The following is a 19,122-nucleotide window of genomic DNA, read 5'->3' on the forward strand; positions in this document are numbered from 1 at the left end:
GCCATTATGGCTCGTCCCTAGGCTGTGAACAGCCGAAGTCACATTTTCCACCAGGCAACTTTTAAAGCAGCGTGGAAGAGACTGGGTAAGATCTACCTCATTTACACCCTAATTATTTTCTGTACCTCCTTAAGCTGCTAAGCATTTTTCCCCCTGTGATGAGGGAAGGGGGATTTTATTTTATTTTTTGTATATATTTTATTGGTTTTTTTAACAGAACATAAATCATTCAGTAATTTCTAAACAGTATGTTATGTGGGCAACATTTATAAGACAATCTTTAACAACTGATTTCTATAATCTCTATTCCATATGTTAATTTCAGTTGATTTCCCCTTTCACCAAGGTATTCTTCTTTGCAAACATTTGAGTAAAACAATTCTCACTATTTTGATAAACAACAATTAAGTATAAAGTTTTTCCAATATTCCTATTTATCATTTTAGTAGTCTTATCGTAAATCCTGTTACCATGCTTATTTCAGTTTATTTCTCCCCCCAAATTCTAAATATTCTTACTAGTGACAGTTTCCTCAACAATTAATTACATTTACATTGGTGGATTTAATTCTATTTTTTCCATATAAGCCCTCTCACACTTTTATATTTCTTAAGCAATAGATAAAAAGTAGAAAGATAAGAGAAAAGAAGAGAGACATGAAAAAGAGGAAAAAAAGAAGAGGGGGAAAAAAGAAAAAAGAAAAAAGCACTGAAATACAAAACATGCTACTTAAAACATGTATCCCTCCTAATTTAATATATATTTATTCCCTCAATTTCTTATTCTTTTTTACCATAGCTGAGAATATATTTAATCTATTTAAACTTTAAGCATTCCATTCAATAAATCTAATCTTCTAATCCTTTAACTCTAATTCAGAACACATTTTTATGCTTTTCTTGTCACATTTAAATAACTACAATGTTTGATTTGTTTAAATCATCTCAACTTTTTTTACAGAAAGGAAAAAGAAGAAAAAAAACCCATATTGTATTAGTTAAAAAATTCATCCCTCTAAGATTAGTATATTCCAAAGTTTTTCCATTTCTTTAGCCATATTCAAACAAATGTTTCTTTTTTAAGAATTTTCTCTGACAAGTCCCATCATCTATTTTTTTGGTTTCCATTTTAATCTTTTTTCTCTGGCCATTGCCTTTCTTAATCAGTGTATTTTGCTGCATCATTCGTTTCTCTATAAAGTATTTTTCTCATTCTTTTTCTTATCTTCAAAGTTGCTTAGACACATTAAAATATCTCCCACTTGAATTAAATCATGATTTTTTATTTTATACGGTTCCATCTTTAAGTCTCTATCCTCAGAATTATGTTCAGTCATCTCTACTGTATTTTCCTGGGAAATTTCTTGGAGTGAAATTAAGTTGGAGATAAGTTGATTCATACTCTCAAAGTTGTTCTGTATTTCTTTGTAGTTTAAAATCATTGTCCTTTGAAATGGTTGCCGCTTATCATATGTTTCCTTTTGTGAAGTATTCATTGTTTCAGATTTGTTAGTCTCACTTTATTTACACAGGTGTACTTATTAAGAACTTTGAAGGTCAGAGACAAAAATCCTGACCCACCAGTAGGTGTCAGCATTTGCTCATTTTCCAGATCTTTCTAGTCTTTTTTTCTCTCTTTAAAGGGTAAGTTTCACCACATCCGGTAACCAAAAGGAGGGAGTAGAAACCCCCTCCTCTTTTTTTTCTGGAGATCTCTTATTTTTGGGACTTTCTTCTTCAGGAAAATAGGTAGGATAGAGAAAATCAATATTCTTACCCAAATTCAAGCATACTGTTTAAAATCCACTTAATATAAAGCTTGTGACTTCCGTTGTTTTCAGCTATGGCTAGACTGGAATTAGCTAGCCATTTCTTCTGTTGGTTTCTAGAAGGTTTCTCCTGGACTTTTTGGGGAGACCACCATCTCTCTTAAGTCCCTGGGATTTTCTTCCTTCATTCCACCTCTTCGGGGTGGGTTCTGGCCCCTTTAGGGTCCCCAACAGAAAGAAATTTCAGCCGAAGGGTTCGGCATTCTGAATCTTCTGACTGCTCTGCTGGAAACAGGAACAGGAAATCCGAAAGAGGGATTTTAACCCTCCCTCCAGAAAGAGTGGCGACCAACTACCCAGGGGTGTTTAAAATGTTGCAAAAGTAACTGAAACTCAATTGGAACTTTGTTTCTCAAAGCTTGTGGACTGAAAGACTTTTTATTTTTTATTTTTCATTATCTACTTCTGTTGAAAATCTGGGTTTTTCCTTATAAAAAAGAAGAAAAACTGAAAAGATTAAAATAACTTTGGGACTCAAAGAGAAACTTTAAAAAGTAGAGGTGACACCATGTGGTCAAATTTGGAATTTTAATCTGTTATTCTCTAGGGGCATGGCTGATTGCCTAAGGCACAGGTCTGCAACCCGCGGCTCCCAGTCCTCTGCCATGTGCAGTCCAAAAAAAAAAGTGGGACCAAAAAAGTTCAACCAATCAATTCATATATGCAGGATAGGTGCATATCTCGCCTTGGCTCCACTCTTCAGTCAAACCCTGTTCTGCGCATGCGCGTATGTATGTGCATTGCACACATTTTTTGCGGCTCCCAGTTTTTCCTTTTGTGAGGGAACTGGTTCCGAGTGGCTCTTTCATTGTTTCAGGTTGCTGACCCCTGGCCTAAGGAAATAGATAAGATATATAACCTTGAAAATTTTGAAACAACAGCTGTGAAAGGTCCTGTGTTCCTTACCCAGGGGAAAAAAACTTTTTCTTTCTTTTGGATTTTCTAAGTGCAAAGCTTCAGTCTAGAATACCAATATGGAAGAAGACCAGGAACAAAATTTCCTTATGGATGAAGATCAACAAATGCTTTCTATGTTGAAAACAATAATTCAAACTCTTATCACAGCCAATAAAAAACTAAGAGGCTATGAGAAGGAACAAGAAGACAGCCCAAATATGAAAGCCCAAACTTTGACCACAACTAAAGAATCATCAATACAAAATAGAATAGAAAAAATGAAACATTTAAATATTATGACAGAAGAATCTACTATTCAACAAATATTGACATTTGAAAATCCAGAAAAGACACCGACAACTTGGAAAAAGGAAAAGGTTTCCTATACAACTCAGAAGAAATTAGAGGATCTAGAAAAAGAACAGTTGGATAAGAAGATAAATAATTCAGAACCACATCAATATGGAAGAATAAAGAGATGACCCACTATCTCTACAACTCCTCTCAAAAAAATGGTGACTGGATGGTTTTGCCAACATCAATTAATATATATGACATTACAAGGAGATTGGTTTGATGACCCAAAAACAAGGACATGGAAGACGATTTGGCAAAGGAAAAAAGCCACAATAAGACTGAAGAAGAATGGAGTTTTGACCATCTTATTGAAATCTAAAACAAAATATACTTAAATAGATAAGATGTGCATGTTGAACACAAGACATTGTTATGAACTGAGATAAAGAAAAGTTTTTGGTCATTAAAATTTAGCAGTATAAATACTAATAGCTAATTTGAATATTGATTTGTGCATAAAGGTCATGTAAAGGTGAATAATGTAGATAAGCTAAAAACGTATTGTTGAAAGTAATAAACAGGTCTATATGAAACATTAAAAATAAAAATTATTAGTTTAAGCAAGAGATAGCAGATACAAAGACGAAGAGAGGAAGCATTAAATATTGAAATAAAAAGAAATTTTGATTACTACTTAAAAAAACTGAAAATTAGCAAAAAGAAAGGATATCATATCATATCCTTAATTTGCTGACATAGAGGGTGAGAAGTTAAGTAAACGGGATGTGTATTTTGAATATTAGATTTTGTGACGAATGGTGATAGATGAATTGGGAGTATATTAAAAATTTTGGGAATGATAAATATCATGTTAAATCTAAATGTTAGTGGAAATTAAAACTGAAAAATCTATTAGGTCATTGATTGTCTAATAGAATGTATGATAAAACAACTAGAATATGTGTAGACTAAAAACTATTGACATATGTAAGAAAGTTATTTTCCATGTGATTGATAGGGTAAAAATTGTTTTTAAATTTACAAATAGACAGTATGTATGAAGGGAGAAAGAGAGGAAATGTTTATGGTAGCAATTTGAAATCTGTGTTAATGATATCTGTACGTAATTGAATTACTACTACTCAGCCACCACATTGCTTTTCAAATATGTGAATGTAATATTAGAAGATTAATAAAATTTGTAAAAAAAAAGGAAGTAGTTCCAAAGTGATTTGGAGGTATTTTCTTTATTTCAGTGAAAAGGCTGACTGAGTTGCTAGATATTCCTTTTTATAAATACCTGATCCAAAAATCTATGATATACCGTATTTTTCGGACCATAAGACACACCGGACCATAAGACGCACCCAGTTTTTAGAGCAGGAAAACAAGAAAAAAAATTCTTTCTCCTTCTCTCTCTCTCCCTCTTTCTCTTTCTCTCCCTCCGTTTCCCATTGTCCCTTCCTTCCTTCCTTCCAGTCACCATTAAATGGATTGGACTTCAGGCAATGCTGAGCGTTACTCGAAATACTTTACATGGGTTATTGTTTGAATTATCCTTCACTAATCCCGCAAGATGGGGTACCAGCAACTCTTTATTTTGCATCTCAGAGAAATTATGAGAGGATTGCAGCGGGGGTCTTGTAGAGACAAAAACTATGGCTGGGCCGCTAACATGTTTATAAGCAAGCATGGCTTGTGGTTTGTCACCATTGCAGATGTAACCTGAGAATTTTCACTTTGTCTGGAATTAAAGAAACAAAACAAAACCATGGATCCCTTTTTAAAGTTCACTTGGTTGACGGCTTCCTTCCATACTCTTCCCAGCAGAGAAAAGAACATGAAACTTAGCTAACTAGATTAGGGACAGTTTGGGAACTTTTTACCAGTCAGGCCCAACTTACTGAGGCTCATTTGTTTTGCTTGTCACTTAAAACAAACTTGTGGCTCCTTGTGATATGCAGACTTCCTTCTCTCTGAATTGCAGTTCCAGATTGTTTACAGATGTTAAACGGGATCTCTTCTCAGAAATGCAGCTGGCCCTCTGTTTGCTTTCACTCGTTTTCCCACTGAAAATCTGAGCCACTCACCTTGCTGGTCTTTGTGCAATAGGAAATGGTCCGTGTGTGAAACGGAGTGAGGGAGATTGCCAGAAATGCGAATCGGCCGATCTCGCGCTCCTGCAAACTCCCTCGCTCGGTTTCAGCTTCCCTTGCTACAAGAGAAAGCAGGCTGAAACGAGGCAGATTGCAGCAGCGCGAGATCAGCCGATTTGCATTCCTGGCAATCTGCCTCTTTCGGTTTCAGCCTGCTTTCTCTTGTAGCAAGGGAAGCTGAAACCGAGCGAGGGAGTTTGCAGGAGAGTGAGATCGGCGTTTCTCAGCACGTGCCGATTCGTGCTCCACTTGCAGAGGTTGGGGCTGGCCATACGGATCACCTTCGGACCATAAGACGCACCCTCGTTTCCCCCCCACTTTTGGGGAAAAAAGTGCGTCTTATGGTCCGAAAAATACGGTAGTTACATTTTGAAAAAAATCTAATCATACACTAGACAATATTATCGAATTAGAAAAAAAGGCAAAAAAGGCAATCAAATAATCAGGGGGAGAGCTAGAATTTTCCTAACAACATTTCACAATGTGAGGCTTTTGAACTCAGAATAAAGACAAGTAAAAAGAAAATATGATGGAAGTATTATACATGGTAAAGAAAAATAAGCAAAATAGAGGGAAGTTTTTTTTTCTTCTCACAGAATTAATATCATCTACTAAAACCAGAATATGGAAAAGTTTAGGACTAATAAAACTTTTAATGCAATGCTTAAAACTATAGAGGTTAATGTTGGCTACCCATTTAGATAATTTACAGAGAAAAGGACTACCAAAGGCTATTAATCATGAAGTACATGCTACTCTCAGGGTCATGAAGCACAAATATTTAAATATCAGCTTCTAGGAAGCTACAGTGGAAGAGGATTATCATATTCTGCTTACTTTATGCATCTGATTGGAATGACACAGAATGTTGAACTAGATGCATCTTTGACCTAGTTTGCAAAACAGTCCTTCCAAATTCACAGTACAACAACAAGAACAACAGTTTATACCAGTCCCAGACTGTGAATTGGACTGAAGATTAAATCTTAAACAATAATAATTATTATTTCTTTCTAAATAGGTGAACTTTGCTAATAATTTTCTTTTTCACTAATTTTTAATTTCATTTTTCAACTCTTTTTATCATATAGGAATTACATTCATGGTTTTTTTTTACTTTGAAATTAAATTATTTTTTAAAGAATATTTTCCAGTTTATTAACTCAGTCTAAGATTAGGTGGTTTTTTTAAAAAAGCCTAAATTCTGATTCTAAAATGACAGTTTGATATTTATTCTTCATTATTAATATTGGCCTTTAAAATGTTAAAGTATTTCAAAGCATTATATTAATAACATAATAATAGTTAGTTTACACTGTTTTGGAGAATTAAATAATATTCTTAAAGTATTCTTACTGTGACAGAAATATTAATATCCCACATTCCCTTTAGCAACTTTATTTCTTTGCGACATAGTTTTATTTGTTTGTATTCTGGAATAGTCACTTCAAAAAGGTTGGCGGATTCCTGTAGGTGCAACATTTCTTCTTCCATTCTTTCTAGTTCCTGATTTGCCTACAAAAGAGAAAGTATTATTCGAAAATTTCATTTATTAATGAACAAAAAAATAATAAAGCATCGGGTCCTGATGGTCTTCCGATAGAAATTTACAAGGAACAACAAAATATTCTAGCACAACCTTTAGTGGAGGTGTTCAATGCGGTATTAGAAGATGCAAGAACGCCTAAATCATGGTCTGAGGCAAATATAGTCCTCATCCCGAAAGATAATACTGATTATACATTAATTCAAAATTACAGACCTATATCGTTACTCAATTCGGACTATAAGATATTCACAACAATCATAGCTGAACGACTTAAAAGATTCCTGAATGACTTCATACATGTAGACCAGAATGGTTTCCTTGCTAAGAGGCAAGCTAAACATAATATTAGAGTAATACTGGATACGTTAAAATATTATGAACTACACAGCAGACAACAGATGGCGTTACTATTTCTAGATGCCCAGAAGGCCTTTGATAATGTAAAATGGTCATTTTTATATCAACAACTTAATTATATGGCTATGGGTGAAAAATTTATAAATACAATTAGGACAATCTATACCAACCAGGAAGCAAAAGTAATTATTAATGGGGAAACATCTAGGAAATTTCAAATACAAAAGGAAACATGGCAAGGTTGCCCCTTATCTCCACTGCTGTTCATATTGACACTAGAAGTCCTAATGAGAATAATTAGAAATGAACCACAGATAAAAGGATTAGATATTAAAAAGGAAACTTTCAAACTTCAAGCATTTGCGGACGATCTGGTCTTTATCATGGAGGACCCACATCATTCGGGACCAAAATTACTGGAAGAATTAATTAAATATGGTGAAGTCACTGGATTGAGAATAAATAGACATAAGACTAAGATGATTGTTAAAAATATGACTAACAAACAGAAAGAAAAATTGGCTGGAATTATGGACATAGAAATAGTTAAAAAAATAAAATACTTAGGAATCAATATCACGGCTAGATGCACTTCACTTAAAGAAGATAACTACGATAAAACAGTGAAACAAATAAAAGGAGATTTGGAAAGATGGGGAAACTTGAACCTTTCATTATTGGGGAGAATTGCAGTGATTAAGATGAATGTCTTGCCTAAAATCTTGTTTTTGTTCCAAAATATCCCAATACAACTTGACTCAAAACTTTTCTGAAACCTGAACAAACTGTCATTAAATTTTATTTGGCAAGGGAAAAAACCAAGAATTAAAATGAAATATTTGCAGGATACAAAGGAAAACGGGGGATTTGGATTGCCAGTCTGGGAATTATATTACCATGCCGCAGCATTAAATTGGATTAGAGAATGGATAATTCTGAAAAATATAAGATTACTGACTTTAGAAGGTCATGATTTACAATTTGGTTGGCATGCTTTTTTATGTACTGAGAAACAAGGATTATTTTCACATTTTCAAAAACATCGGATTTGTTGTTGTTAGTTGCGAAGTCGTGTCCGACCCATCGCGACCCTATGGACAATGTTCCTCCAGGCCTTCCTGTCCTCTACCATCTTCTGGAGTCCAGTTAAGCTCACGCCTACTGCTTCAGTGACTCCATCCAGCCACCTCATTCTCTGTCGTCCCCTTCTTCTATTGCCCTCAATCTTTCCCAGCATTAGGCTCTTCTCCAGTGAGTCCTTCCTCCTCATTAGGTGGCCAAAGTATTTGAGTTTTAGCTTCAGGATCTGGCCTTCTAAAGAGCAGTCAGGGTTGATCTCCTCTAGGACTGACCGGTTTGGTCGCCTTGCAGTCCAAGGGACTCGCAGGAGTCTTCTCCAGCACCAGAGTTCAAAGGCCTCAATTCTCTGGCGCTCAGCCTTTCTTATGGTCCAACTTTCACTGCCATACATTGCAACTGGGAAGACCATAGCCTTGACTATACGCACTTTTGTTGACAGGGTGATGTCTCTGCTTTTTAGTGTGCTGTCTAGATTTGCCATGGCTTTCCTCCCTAGGAGCAAGCGTCTTTTAATTTCTTGACTACAGTCCCCATCTGCAGTGATCTTGGAGCCCAGGAAAATAAAATCTGTCACTACCTCCATTTCTTCCCCATCTATTTGCCAGGAATTAAGAGGGCCGAATGCCATGATCTTAGTTTTCTTAATGTTTAGTTTCAACCCAACTTTTGCACTCTCCTTCTTCACTCGCAACAAGAGACTCTTCAGTTCCTCTTCACTTTCTGCCATTAGAGTGGTATCATCTGCATATCTTAGGTTGTTGATATTTCTTCCAGCAATCTTAATTCCAACTTTTGATTCATCTAGCCCTGCCTTTCTCATGATGTGCTCTGCATATAAGTTAAATAGGCAAGGCGACAGTATACAGCCTTGCCGGACTCCTTTCCCAATTTTGAACCAATCAGTGGTTCCGTGTCCAGTTCTCACTGTTGCTTCTTGGCCCGCATATAGGTTTCTCAAGAGACAAATAAGATGTTCTGGTACTCCCATCTCTTTAAGAACTTGCCACAGTTTGTTATGATCCACACAATCAAAGGCTTTAGCATAGTCAATGAAGCAGAAGTAGATGTTTTTCTGGAACTCTCTAGCTTTTTCCATGATCCAGCGTATGTTGGCAATTTGATCTCTAGTTCCTCTGCCTCTTCGAAATCCTGCCTGTACTTCTGGTAGTTCTCGAAGGAGTCTAGCTTGTAGGATTTTAAGCATAACTTTACTAGCATGAGAAATGAGTGCAATGGTGCGATAGTTTGAACATTCTTTGGCACTGCCTTTCTTTGGAATTGGAATGTAAACTGATCTTTTCCAATCCTGTGGCCACTGATGAGTTTTCCAAATTTGCTGGCAAATTGAGTGTAGCACTTTTACTGCATCGTCTTTTAAGATTTTGAATAGCTCAGCTGGAATACTGTCACCTCCACTAGCTTTGTTGTTGCTCAGCTTTTCTAAGGCCCACTTCACTTCACATTCTAGGATGTCTGGCTCGAGGGCAGTGACCACCTCATTGTGATTATCAGGGACGTTAAGCTCATTCTTGTATAGTTCTTCTGTGTAATTTTGCCATCTCTTCTTAATCTCTTCTGCCTCTGTTAGGTCCCTGCCATTTTGGTCCTTTATCATGCCCATTTTTGCATTGAACGTTCCCTTCATCTCTCCAATTTTCTTGAAAAGATCTCTGGTCCTCCCTATTCTATTGTTTTCTTCTATTTCTTTGCACTGTTCATTTAAGAAGTCATTCTTATCTCTTCTAGCTATTCTCTGGAATTCTGCATTCAATTGGGCGTATCTTTCTTTTTCTCCCTTGCCTTTTGCTTCCCTCCTTTCCTCAGCTATTTGCAAAGCTTCCTCAGACAGCCATTTTGCTTTCTTGCATTTCTTTTTCTTTGGGATGGTTTTGGTTGCTACCTCTTGTACAATGTTGCGAACCTCTGTCCATAGTTCTTCAGGCACCCTGTCTATCAGATCTAATTCCTTAAATCTATTTGTCACCTCTACTGTATATTCAACAGGGATATGATTTAATTCATACCTGACTGGCCTAGTGCTTTTCCCTACTTTCTTCAGTTTAAGCTTAAACTTTGCAACAAGAAGCTCATGGTCTGAGCCACAGTCAGCTCCTGGTCTTGTTTTTATTGACTGTATAGAGCTTCTCCATCTTTGGCTGCAGAGTACATAGTCAATCTGATTTCTGTGTTGACCGTCTGGTGATGTCCATGTGTAGAGCCGTCTCTTGGGTTGTTGGAAAAGGGTGTTTGCTATGACCATCGTATTCTCTTGACAAAATTCTATCAGCCTGTGCCCTGCTTCATTTTGTACTCCAAGGCCAAACTTGCCTGTTATTCCAGTTATCTTTTGGCTTCCTACTTTAGCATTCCAATCCCCCATGATGATAAGGACATCATTTTTTGGTGTTAGTTCTATAAGGTGCTGTAGGGCTTCATAGAACCGGTCAATTTCATCCTCTTCAGCACCGGTGGTTGGGGCATAGACTTGGACTACTGTGATATTGAATGGTTTGCCTTGGATTCGAACTGAGATCATTCTGTCATTTTGAGGATTGTATCCCAGTATTGCTTTTCCTACTCTTTTATTGACTATGAAGGCTACTCCATTTCTTCTGAGGGATTCTTGCCCGCAGTAGTATACCTGATGGTCATCTGAATTAAATTCACCCATTCCTGTCCATTTTAGTTCGCTGATACCTAAGATGTCAATGTTCAGTCTTGTCATCTCTTGTTTGACCACGTCCAGCTTTCCTTGATTCATGGATCTTACATTCCAGGTTCCTATGGAGAAAAAATCTTTACAGCATCGGACTTTCCTTTCACTACCAGACATATCCACAGCTGAGCGTCCTTTCGGCTTTGGCCCAGTCGCTTCATTCTTTCTGGCGCTACCAGTACTAGCCCTCTGCTCTTCCCCAGTAGCATATTGGACGCCTTCCGACCTGAGGGGCTCATCTTCCAGCGTCATATCGTTTTGCCTTTTGGTACTGTCCATAGGGTTTTCATGGCAAAGATACTGGAGTGGGTTGCCATTTCCTTCTCCAGTGGATCACGTTTTGTCAGAACTCTCTGCTATGACCTGTCCGTCTTGGGTGGCCCTGCACGGCATAGCTCATAGCTTCATTGAATTACGCAAGCCCCTTCGCCACGACAAGGCAGTAATCCATGAAGGGGAACATCGGATTAGGCAAGCATTATTTAACATTTCGAACAAAATCAGAAATCATAACTATACTAAAGTACCAGTCTGGCTATCCACCCTTGAAGCGATTGTCTATCCAAATCTATTCAACTTGGGTAACATAATTTCATATAAGGACATCATGAATGATGAGGGGGAATTGAAGTCTAGAAATGAATTAGAATTACAAGGAATAAAACTAGATTGGTGGGCCTATTTACAGATTCAATCAAGATTCGGGAAAGATAAAAAAGAATGGGGGATAAACACCCAGGAAACAGCCTTGGATAAAATATTATTGGGGCCAGATAATAAACAGATAAAGAAATTATATAATTTGCTCTTGGGATATAAATTGTTTGAGGAACAAGTGAAGGACCCTATGTTGACTTGGGCTAAAAATTTGGGTTATGGCATTGACCTTGACACATGACAAATGCTCTGGGACAGAAATAAAAGAATAACACTGGCTTCATCTTACAAAGAAAACTTATTTAAAATGTTCTACCAATGGCATCTTCCTCCAGCACGTTTAGCCAAAATGTATAAGACAGTATCTCCTAAATGTTGGAAATGTTCCAAAGAATTAGGTACATATTTTCATACGTGGTGGTCCTGCAGCAATACACAAAGATATTGGCAAATGATTTGGACCTGGCTAAAAGAAATACTAAGACAAGAAGTTGAGTTTAGTCCAGAATTTTTCCTATTGGGCATAATAAAAGAGAAATACCCCAAAGAAGAGTTGTATCTGATGATTCATATTATTACGGCAGCAAGAATGTCATTTGCCCAGAATTGGAAAAGGAGTGAAATTCCAGTAGAAAACGAGGTAATAAGGAAAATCTGGGAATGTGCAGAAATGGACAAATTAACTTTGGAAATTAAGAATAAAGATCAATCAGTCTACTATAAAATTTGGAATAAGTTTTATTTCTGGCGGGAACAAAAGGAAGGTCTCTATTAGAATTTATAGATTGGTTGATTGCTCTAAGTATTGTATTATTATATATAACTGATATGTATTTTAAGTGTATCTTATATGTATATATACATATATGAATATTGTAGACAAGAAGGTATGTCAGTCCGTTTGCACCGTGTCCAATATTTTAAATAATAAATTCAATAAAAATTAAAAAAAGAAAATTTCATTTGTACTTCAAAGTAGTATATAGATATTCTGCAGCCTACAGGTATTACTTTTAAATAATCCATATTTCATTTTATTTTAGTTCTGAAAGACAAAAGAGATTCATTTATAGGCAAACTCTTCAGCTGCATGAATCAAAATTCACAGAAACACCAAATTTCCTTCATTTAAATGTCTACTTCTTAGAATTAAATAGATGTAGCCATATATCAATGCACATACACATCCTAGAATTTGTGCATATAATGTAGTTAAAGATATACATTTAAATCCATGTTAAAATCACTATTTTTATTTTTCATTAGGTTGTTCATTTAACTGTGAATAAAAATAGAATGGACAAATTATTATTATCTTATAGAAGACTGCCTGCACATCTTTTGCTTACTGATGCCATCCAGGTATGTTGCAACACAACTTTAAGACTTCTGGTAGGTGTATTTCAAGTGCATTAGATTAAGGGAGGCTGCTTTGATTTATGATAAAAAATTGAAGATCCAATTGAAGTTAGGCAGAAAATTATGTTCAATTTAACAAATTTTCAGCGAAAAACCATACAGAAATCACAAAGGTATTCAGAAAAGGATTGTTTTTTTAAAAAGAAAATGCAGACATATTGTCCTCTTTTTAGAGTACCTTCAGGGAAACAATCACACGCATTTTAAGCTGCCCAGTTTACATAATATAGCACTTATCAAGCTCAACAGAAAAAAATTAATGCTCTGTACAAATGGCACAATATGTAAATAGAAATCTCCATTTTGTAATGAGAGATTAACAGCATCACATGCACCTTTAATATTTCTCCATTACCTTATCAAGAAGTGCATATGGGTTTTGGGCATCAAAACGAAAGGGAGCATCTGCTCTAAATCTTTCTCTGAATCCTATCTGCTTTCCCTGTTGAAAGAAAGTAGACAATAAATTTATGTCAACAACCTCATCCTCATAAAAGTATGTCTGTGAGTATTGCTTTAAAAATAATTTCAGCTTACATCAAAAGCAGTACATTTTTTTCTGAGAATAGTGACCTCAGAAGTCAAAAAAGGAGCCACTTCGTGCTTTACGGACACAGCAAGTTTTTTGGTGGCGTTCCATTTTTCAGGCAATTCCTAAAAGATCAAAGAACAAACCACATAAAGACCAGCTTAGCTAGATTCCCTTTTCACATTCTGCCAACTGCATGGGGAGTGCTCATAGGCTGTTTCCACAAGCTGGGATACTTTGCCATAAATATCAAAATGACAGGTACATAAAGCATATAAAATGCCTGGCTCAAACATTACAGCTTGTGGCCTGCATATTTTTCTTTTGAAGCTCCCAGATGATGCCACTGAATTTGAATGGAAATACATCAATAAGCAGAAGTAAAAATTGATAGGGTTTTCAGGAGAAGAAAATGGAAAATTTTGAAAAGCTAATAAGGGTGCTATTTTAAAATAAAAACAAATTCTTTAGAAATGACAAAAAAACCCTTCATCTATTGATATGTGATATTTCTACATGACCATCTTGGCCATCAAATAATATTAAAAGAACAATTCATAAGATCTTTTTTCTGTTTATTCTGCATCTACCTCCACAATATTTTGGAAGATTGAATGTTAGGTTCAAAGAAACACAAAGCTTCGGTTTGGAATCAAGAGTAGAAATTTCAGGATACCTCTACTTGATTGTAAATATGATCTGGCACCTTCTGCCCATAGTTTTCCAAGAGTACAATGGTATCCTTTAGAGGTTCAAAAAGGTCATCAGTAGCTGATTGCCTATCCCTGACAGCCAAGAGATGAAGCATAATGTCTATGAGTCCATTATAATCTATTTCTGATAACTGTTTTTGGAGTCCAAGATTTGTCATTTTGATGAACTCTTCTAGGTCAGCTAGGCTATAAGAAGAAAAGAAAGAGATAAATTTGCTGTAGTCATTTTTTTCACATGTGACTGTCCTTTCGGCTATTTTTGTTGATTGCATGTAAACAAAAAGGTGTTACCTTTGAATCAGTTTTGTCTCAAAGAATCAAGACTGCCTGGATAAATCCTTATACTTTCCTTGACAGCATATTTGTATGTAAATTTGACATTACCATTTTTTCCTAGGCTGGAGAGAAAGGGGCTAATCCAAACGTACCCAGTTGGCTTTGAACCTTCAAGAGTAAGTTGCATTGGCACAGAATACTTTGGTTATTATCTTGGGCTATACCCTATTAAACCACAAGGATCAGGGTGGAGGAATGGATTTAGAAGTTGTAGAATATATGTATATATGTATGTGCAACCTTTGAACCTAATTTCTCACTGGTATACTTCCTACTATATAAGCTCATCTTCTATACTTAAAATGGGTTGTGTTGGAGAAGAAATATATATGGGACTCAGAAAATTTAAGTCATTCTGAATAGTTAGCCAAATTACTTCCCTTTTATTAATTTTTATTTCATATTTTCTCCTACTATATTAATATTATCATACAACGGCAAGTTCTGGAGGGATTTAGAAACAGGTAATCTTCATTTGCTGACCACAAGTGGAACTGGCAGCTTAGTTGTTAAGTGAAGCGGTCACTAAGGGACTAAGCTTATAATCATAGTTCAGCTTTTGTTTGCTTTACAGACCTACAAAGTTTGTAAATTTGAGGATAGTTCTTTAAATTACTTTTTCTTCATGTGAACAGTTATTAAATAAGGCAGTTACTAAACAAGAAGTTCTATATAAGGCTTTGCACAATGCTGTTAAGCAGCCTAAGCTTAAAAAATTCACAAGGATGAGGATAGAATTGGGGTTTGCATTTCTATTTTCCCTTGAATTTAACATACTAATTTTTCACTTGCACATCCCCACTTGCCCCATACACAGCCTGTAAAATAGAATAATTTTATCAAAACATATTTTACCTATCAGTGACAAATTTCACAAGGTATTCTTTGAACATCCAGCTCCATTTCTTAATAACATTTAGCAAACTATGTCTGAAAGGTTTCAAGTCCACTTTAAGCCAGCCTTCAAAAATTCTGAAATCTTCAAATTTGCTCATCTGAATGTAAAGATTCTCATATATGTCAATCTACAATACATAAATATTAGAAATAAGCAAGAGCTTAATTTCATACTGGAGAGGAAGGAGTAAAGATTCCAAATATCAGTTGAGACAGAAATATTCTCTTCTTGCCTGTTCTTTAAATTGTTCAGCAGTTGGATGTTGATCAGATGTGCCAATATCTGTAGTTGTCTCTGTTTCTTCAGAAGTCAATACACGACCATAGAAGAGAAATTGTTTCATAAATTCTGATCTGTCATCTACCCAGAGATATGCATAACAGTCGAGAGAGTTTTTGAAGTTCATGGCTTCAGTAATAACATCTGCCACTCTATTCATAATCTTTTCCCTGGTATTGGATAGCTCAGAAATATCATCCATATCATTCTTAACAAAAAAAGGAAAGAAACATTATAACCCATACTTAATATGATTAGTCCTTTCTTGAACTACATGTGTAATGCATACAATCTTGGACTTTATTTTTATTTTAATAAAATATATTACCTGGTAATGCTGTATTTCAAGGTGTGATGCCATTCTTTTCACCTTAGCAGATGTTTTGAAAATATTGCTTAAAAGTTCATCTATTAAATCATAAAAGCTGTCACCAGCTTCTTTGTCCAGTGAAGGCTTGAATTCAATTTCCACAGCACCTAAGATCATCTGAACTTGAAATAATGGTGCTGGCTTTAAAGCTTTCTCTGTGTTTTCCAAGAAGTAGTTTAAATTATACATTATGGCATTAAAAAAGCCATCAGCAATGATGTCATCAACAAACTCCAGGTAAATCTTCCAAGAATATGAATCTGGATCTGCTTTAAAGAGCTTTAGATTTTCCTAAAAATACACACCCAAAAATAGGTAGTTTAAGTCTACAATTGTCACAATTTCTATTTAAAAAAATAATTAATTCTCAATCAGTTACAAGTAAATCCCATTGATAATTGTTTATGTATTAAATGACATGAAAAGGTGAAGCAACTTTTTTCACTCTGAATTGATAGTTATATTTGAATAGATCTACGCATTGGCAGAGATGTATATGTAAATGGCTTGCAGAAATCAAATAAATTATTCTTTTCTCATGAAAATTTGTACTAGATATTACCTCTACAAGTTTATGCATCTTGTAACCATCTTCTTGGAATGACATGAATTTTTTAGCAACTTTTTTTTCTTTGTCGTCTAGATTTAACAAAGCTTCTTTTCTATTATCTTTTCTAGAAAAGAAAGGCTGCTCCATCCAAGACTTCATAATTTGTTGGATAGTCTTAATATTGTCCTTTGACTTTTGAAGTCTCTGTTCCAGGTCATGAACTTTGGCTTTTATGAACTCAATATATTCCCAGCAATTTTCTTTCTGCCAGGTAAGCTTTTCTTCTGCTTCTTTTAGCTGATTATCAGCAGCTATCAGCTCTTTTTCAATCAGAGGATATTCTACCTCCAAAACAGTCTGTTTAATGTTGTTGTACCATTGGACTACAAGTTCAAGATTTCCTGTGTACTGTTTATACAGAAAGAGAAAACACACAAATTTTAAATGTCTCCCATAAAAGCTATACCAATTTCTGTCTAATAATAGGTTTTTGAACGAGGTATCACTCACACTATTGAATTACTTCATTTTTCCAGTTTTTCCTCCCATTGCTGAAGACTAAGTATGTTTCTAACCCTTTAACAATTTCATCTATAATTATATATATATAATTAAAATTAGTATCATTATATGCATAACAATAATTATTTCAAACAATTGCCTATCAGATAAAATTATTTATCGTCATTAACAAAAACAGAAGACAAAAAGAAACACATATTGATGGCAAGAGGAGAACAGAGATAAGGGAAACAGTATGGATTTTAATATTTGCATATCCCTTGTTTAGTAATAATATATTATGGAAAATTACACATTCATGACAGACCTAGATTCAGTTTGGGAACTGAAACAATCCCTGTTTTCACCTAGAATTCAGATGAGGTCAGAGGGACATTTTATCAATATAGCATTAGTTGTTTTCCCATGTCAAAAGAAATGACAAAGTTTCACATATTCCAATTGACCAGAATTGCTTCAACAGTCAGTTTTTCTCTCTCATCTTTCCTTTGTGGAGTAAGGCATGATGTAGTTGGAACAGATCCAATCCTTTTTGTGGTGTTTCAGAAATACTGCAGGATTAGCTTATGACCAGTATTATAGGGATAAACTTCCCAGAAGTTGGACATAGATATGGACATGGCTTGACCCAGCCAGTCTTGGACTGAAGTAGATCCCTGTGCCAGATGTTCTCCATCCCTGGCTATGCCATAATAGTGAAGGAAAGTCTTCAGTTCAAAGTAATCCATTTGAATACCACACTAACCATTATGTAGACCAATTTCTTTATTCTTAAGATTCTATGTAAATTTAAGATTCCAGAATTTCCTAATCAGCATTTTCAGCCTATTCTGGGAGATTAAGTCCCCTAATTTGGAAGACACCAAGACTGAGAAAGGCTAATATAAACATTTCCACTTCATTTGTTTTAGTAAGAAAGAAAGGAAAAGAACTTAAGAAATGTAGGTTAAAGTTCATACCTTAGCAAATGTTTCCTTTTTCTTGTATAACTCTAATGCTGAAATTGGAATATTGGGCTGATCCATAAGCAAGAGATATTTCACATCTCTTAAAACAGCTATCAGCTGAAACAAAATATAGTTCATGTTAGATCTAGATGTTATTTATTGTTAGGTATTAATTCAGTCTATATTTCCAGAGAAAGTTTTTTTAAAAAAAAATTGGAAGGGTGTTTTAAACAATGGAATTCACTATCATCAAATCATTGTCATTATGGCTATTGGATGTTTTTGGAGGACTGGTTAAATAAATGGAGGTTACTATTAGTTGATGATTATTTGCCACTCCAGATTGGAATTATGATATCTCAGATTCTAAAAAAACAAGATGATATTGCTCATCTCTTGGCAGCAGGTTTCCCTAGACCACAGGTCTGCAACCTGCGGCTCCCAGTCCTCTGCCATGTGCAGTTTGGGAAAAAAAAGTGGGACTAAAAAAGTTCAACCAATCAATTCAAATATGCAGGATAAGTACATATCTCACCTTGGCTCCACTCTTCAGTCAAACCCTGTTCTGCGCATGCGAGCATGTATGCGCATGTGCACACATTTTTTGCGGCTCCCAGTTTTTCCTTTTGTGAGGGAACCGGTTCTGAGTGGCTCTTTCACTGTTTCAGGTTGCTGACCCCTGCCCTAGACTATCTAGTTGTCCACTGAAGACAAGCAGAATGACTCCATTCTCTTGAATGATGATCAGGAAACATGTCAGCTAGAGGTCATGTTCCCATTTACCAACAAATAGCCCTTTGGCAAATTAGCTGGATGCCTCAAAACCTCATGTGAATGCTACAGTAGAAAGGAGCTTACAATCAGGGTATAAATATTTTCTAGTGCTCCCAGCACTGATATTCTGATGTGCACTATTCTATTTGACTGGAGAGGCTCCACAGAAGGAATTTTAATAACAAAAACTAAGGATAAATGTGATAGAGATCACTTAGCAAGCTTTATAGTATTGCCACATTTGAAAA

The 19,122-nt window shown here is 35.5% G+C and overlaps 1 protein-coding gene across 1 annotated transcript in view; it reads right to left on the reverse strand.

Moving 5' to 3' along the window:
• Positions 1-19,122, reverse strand: part of DNAH11 (dynein axonemal heavy chain 11) — a gene marked incomplete at its 3' end in the record, with an annotated part of 227,874 nt that overhangs the window by 185,862 nt on the left and 22,890 nt on the right. Inside the window, 9 exon segments of the mRNA XM_081342997.1 lie at positions 6,535-6,693; positions 13,312-13,398; positions 13,494-13,610; positions 14,162-14,384; positions 15,390-15,559; positions 15,665-15,919; positions 16,040-16,372; positions 16,644-17,039; positions 18,113-18,217. Coding sequence (XP_081199123.1) covers positions 6,535-6,693; positions 13,312-13,398; positions 13,494-13,610; positions 14,162-14,384; positions 15,390-15,559; positions 15,665-15,919; positions 16,040-16,372; positions 16,644-17,039; positions 18,113-18,217 — 1,845 coding nt within the window.

This window comes from Vipera berus (assembly GCF_964194415.1).
Source record: "Vipera berus genome assembly, chromosome: Z".
In the NCBI taxonomy this organism is placed as follows: domain Eukaryota; kingdom Metazoa; phylum Chordata; class Lepidosauria; order Squamata; family Viperidae; genus Vipera; species Vipera berus.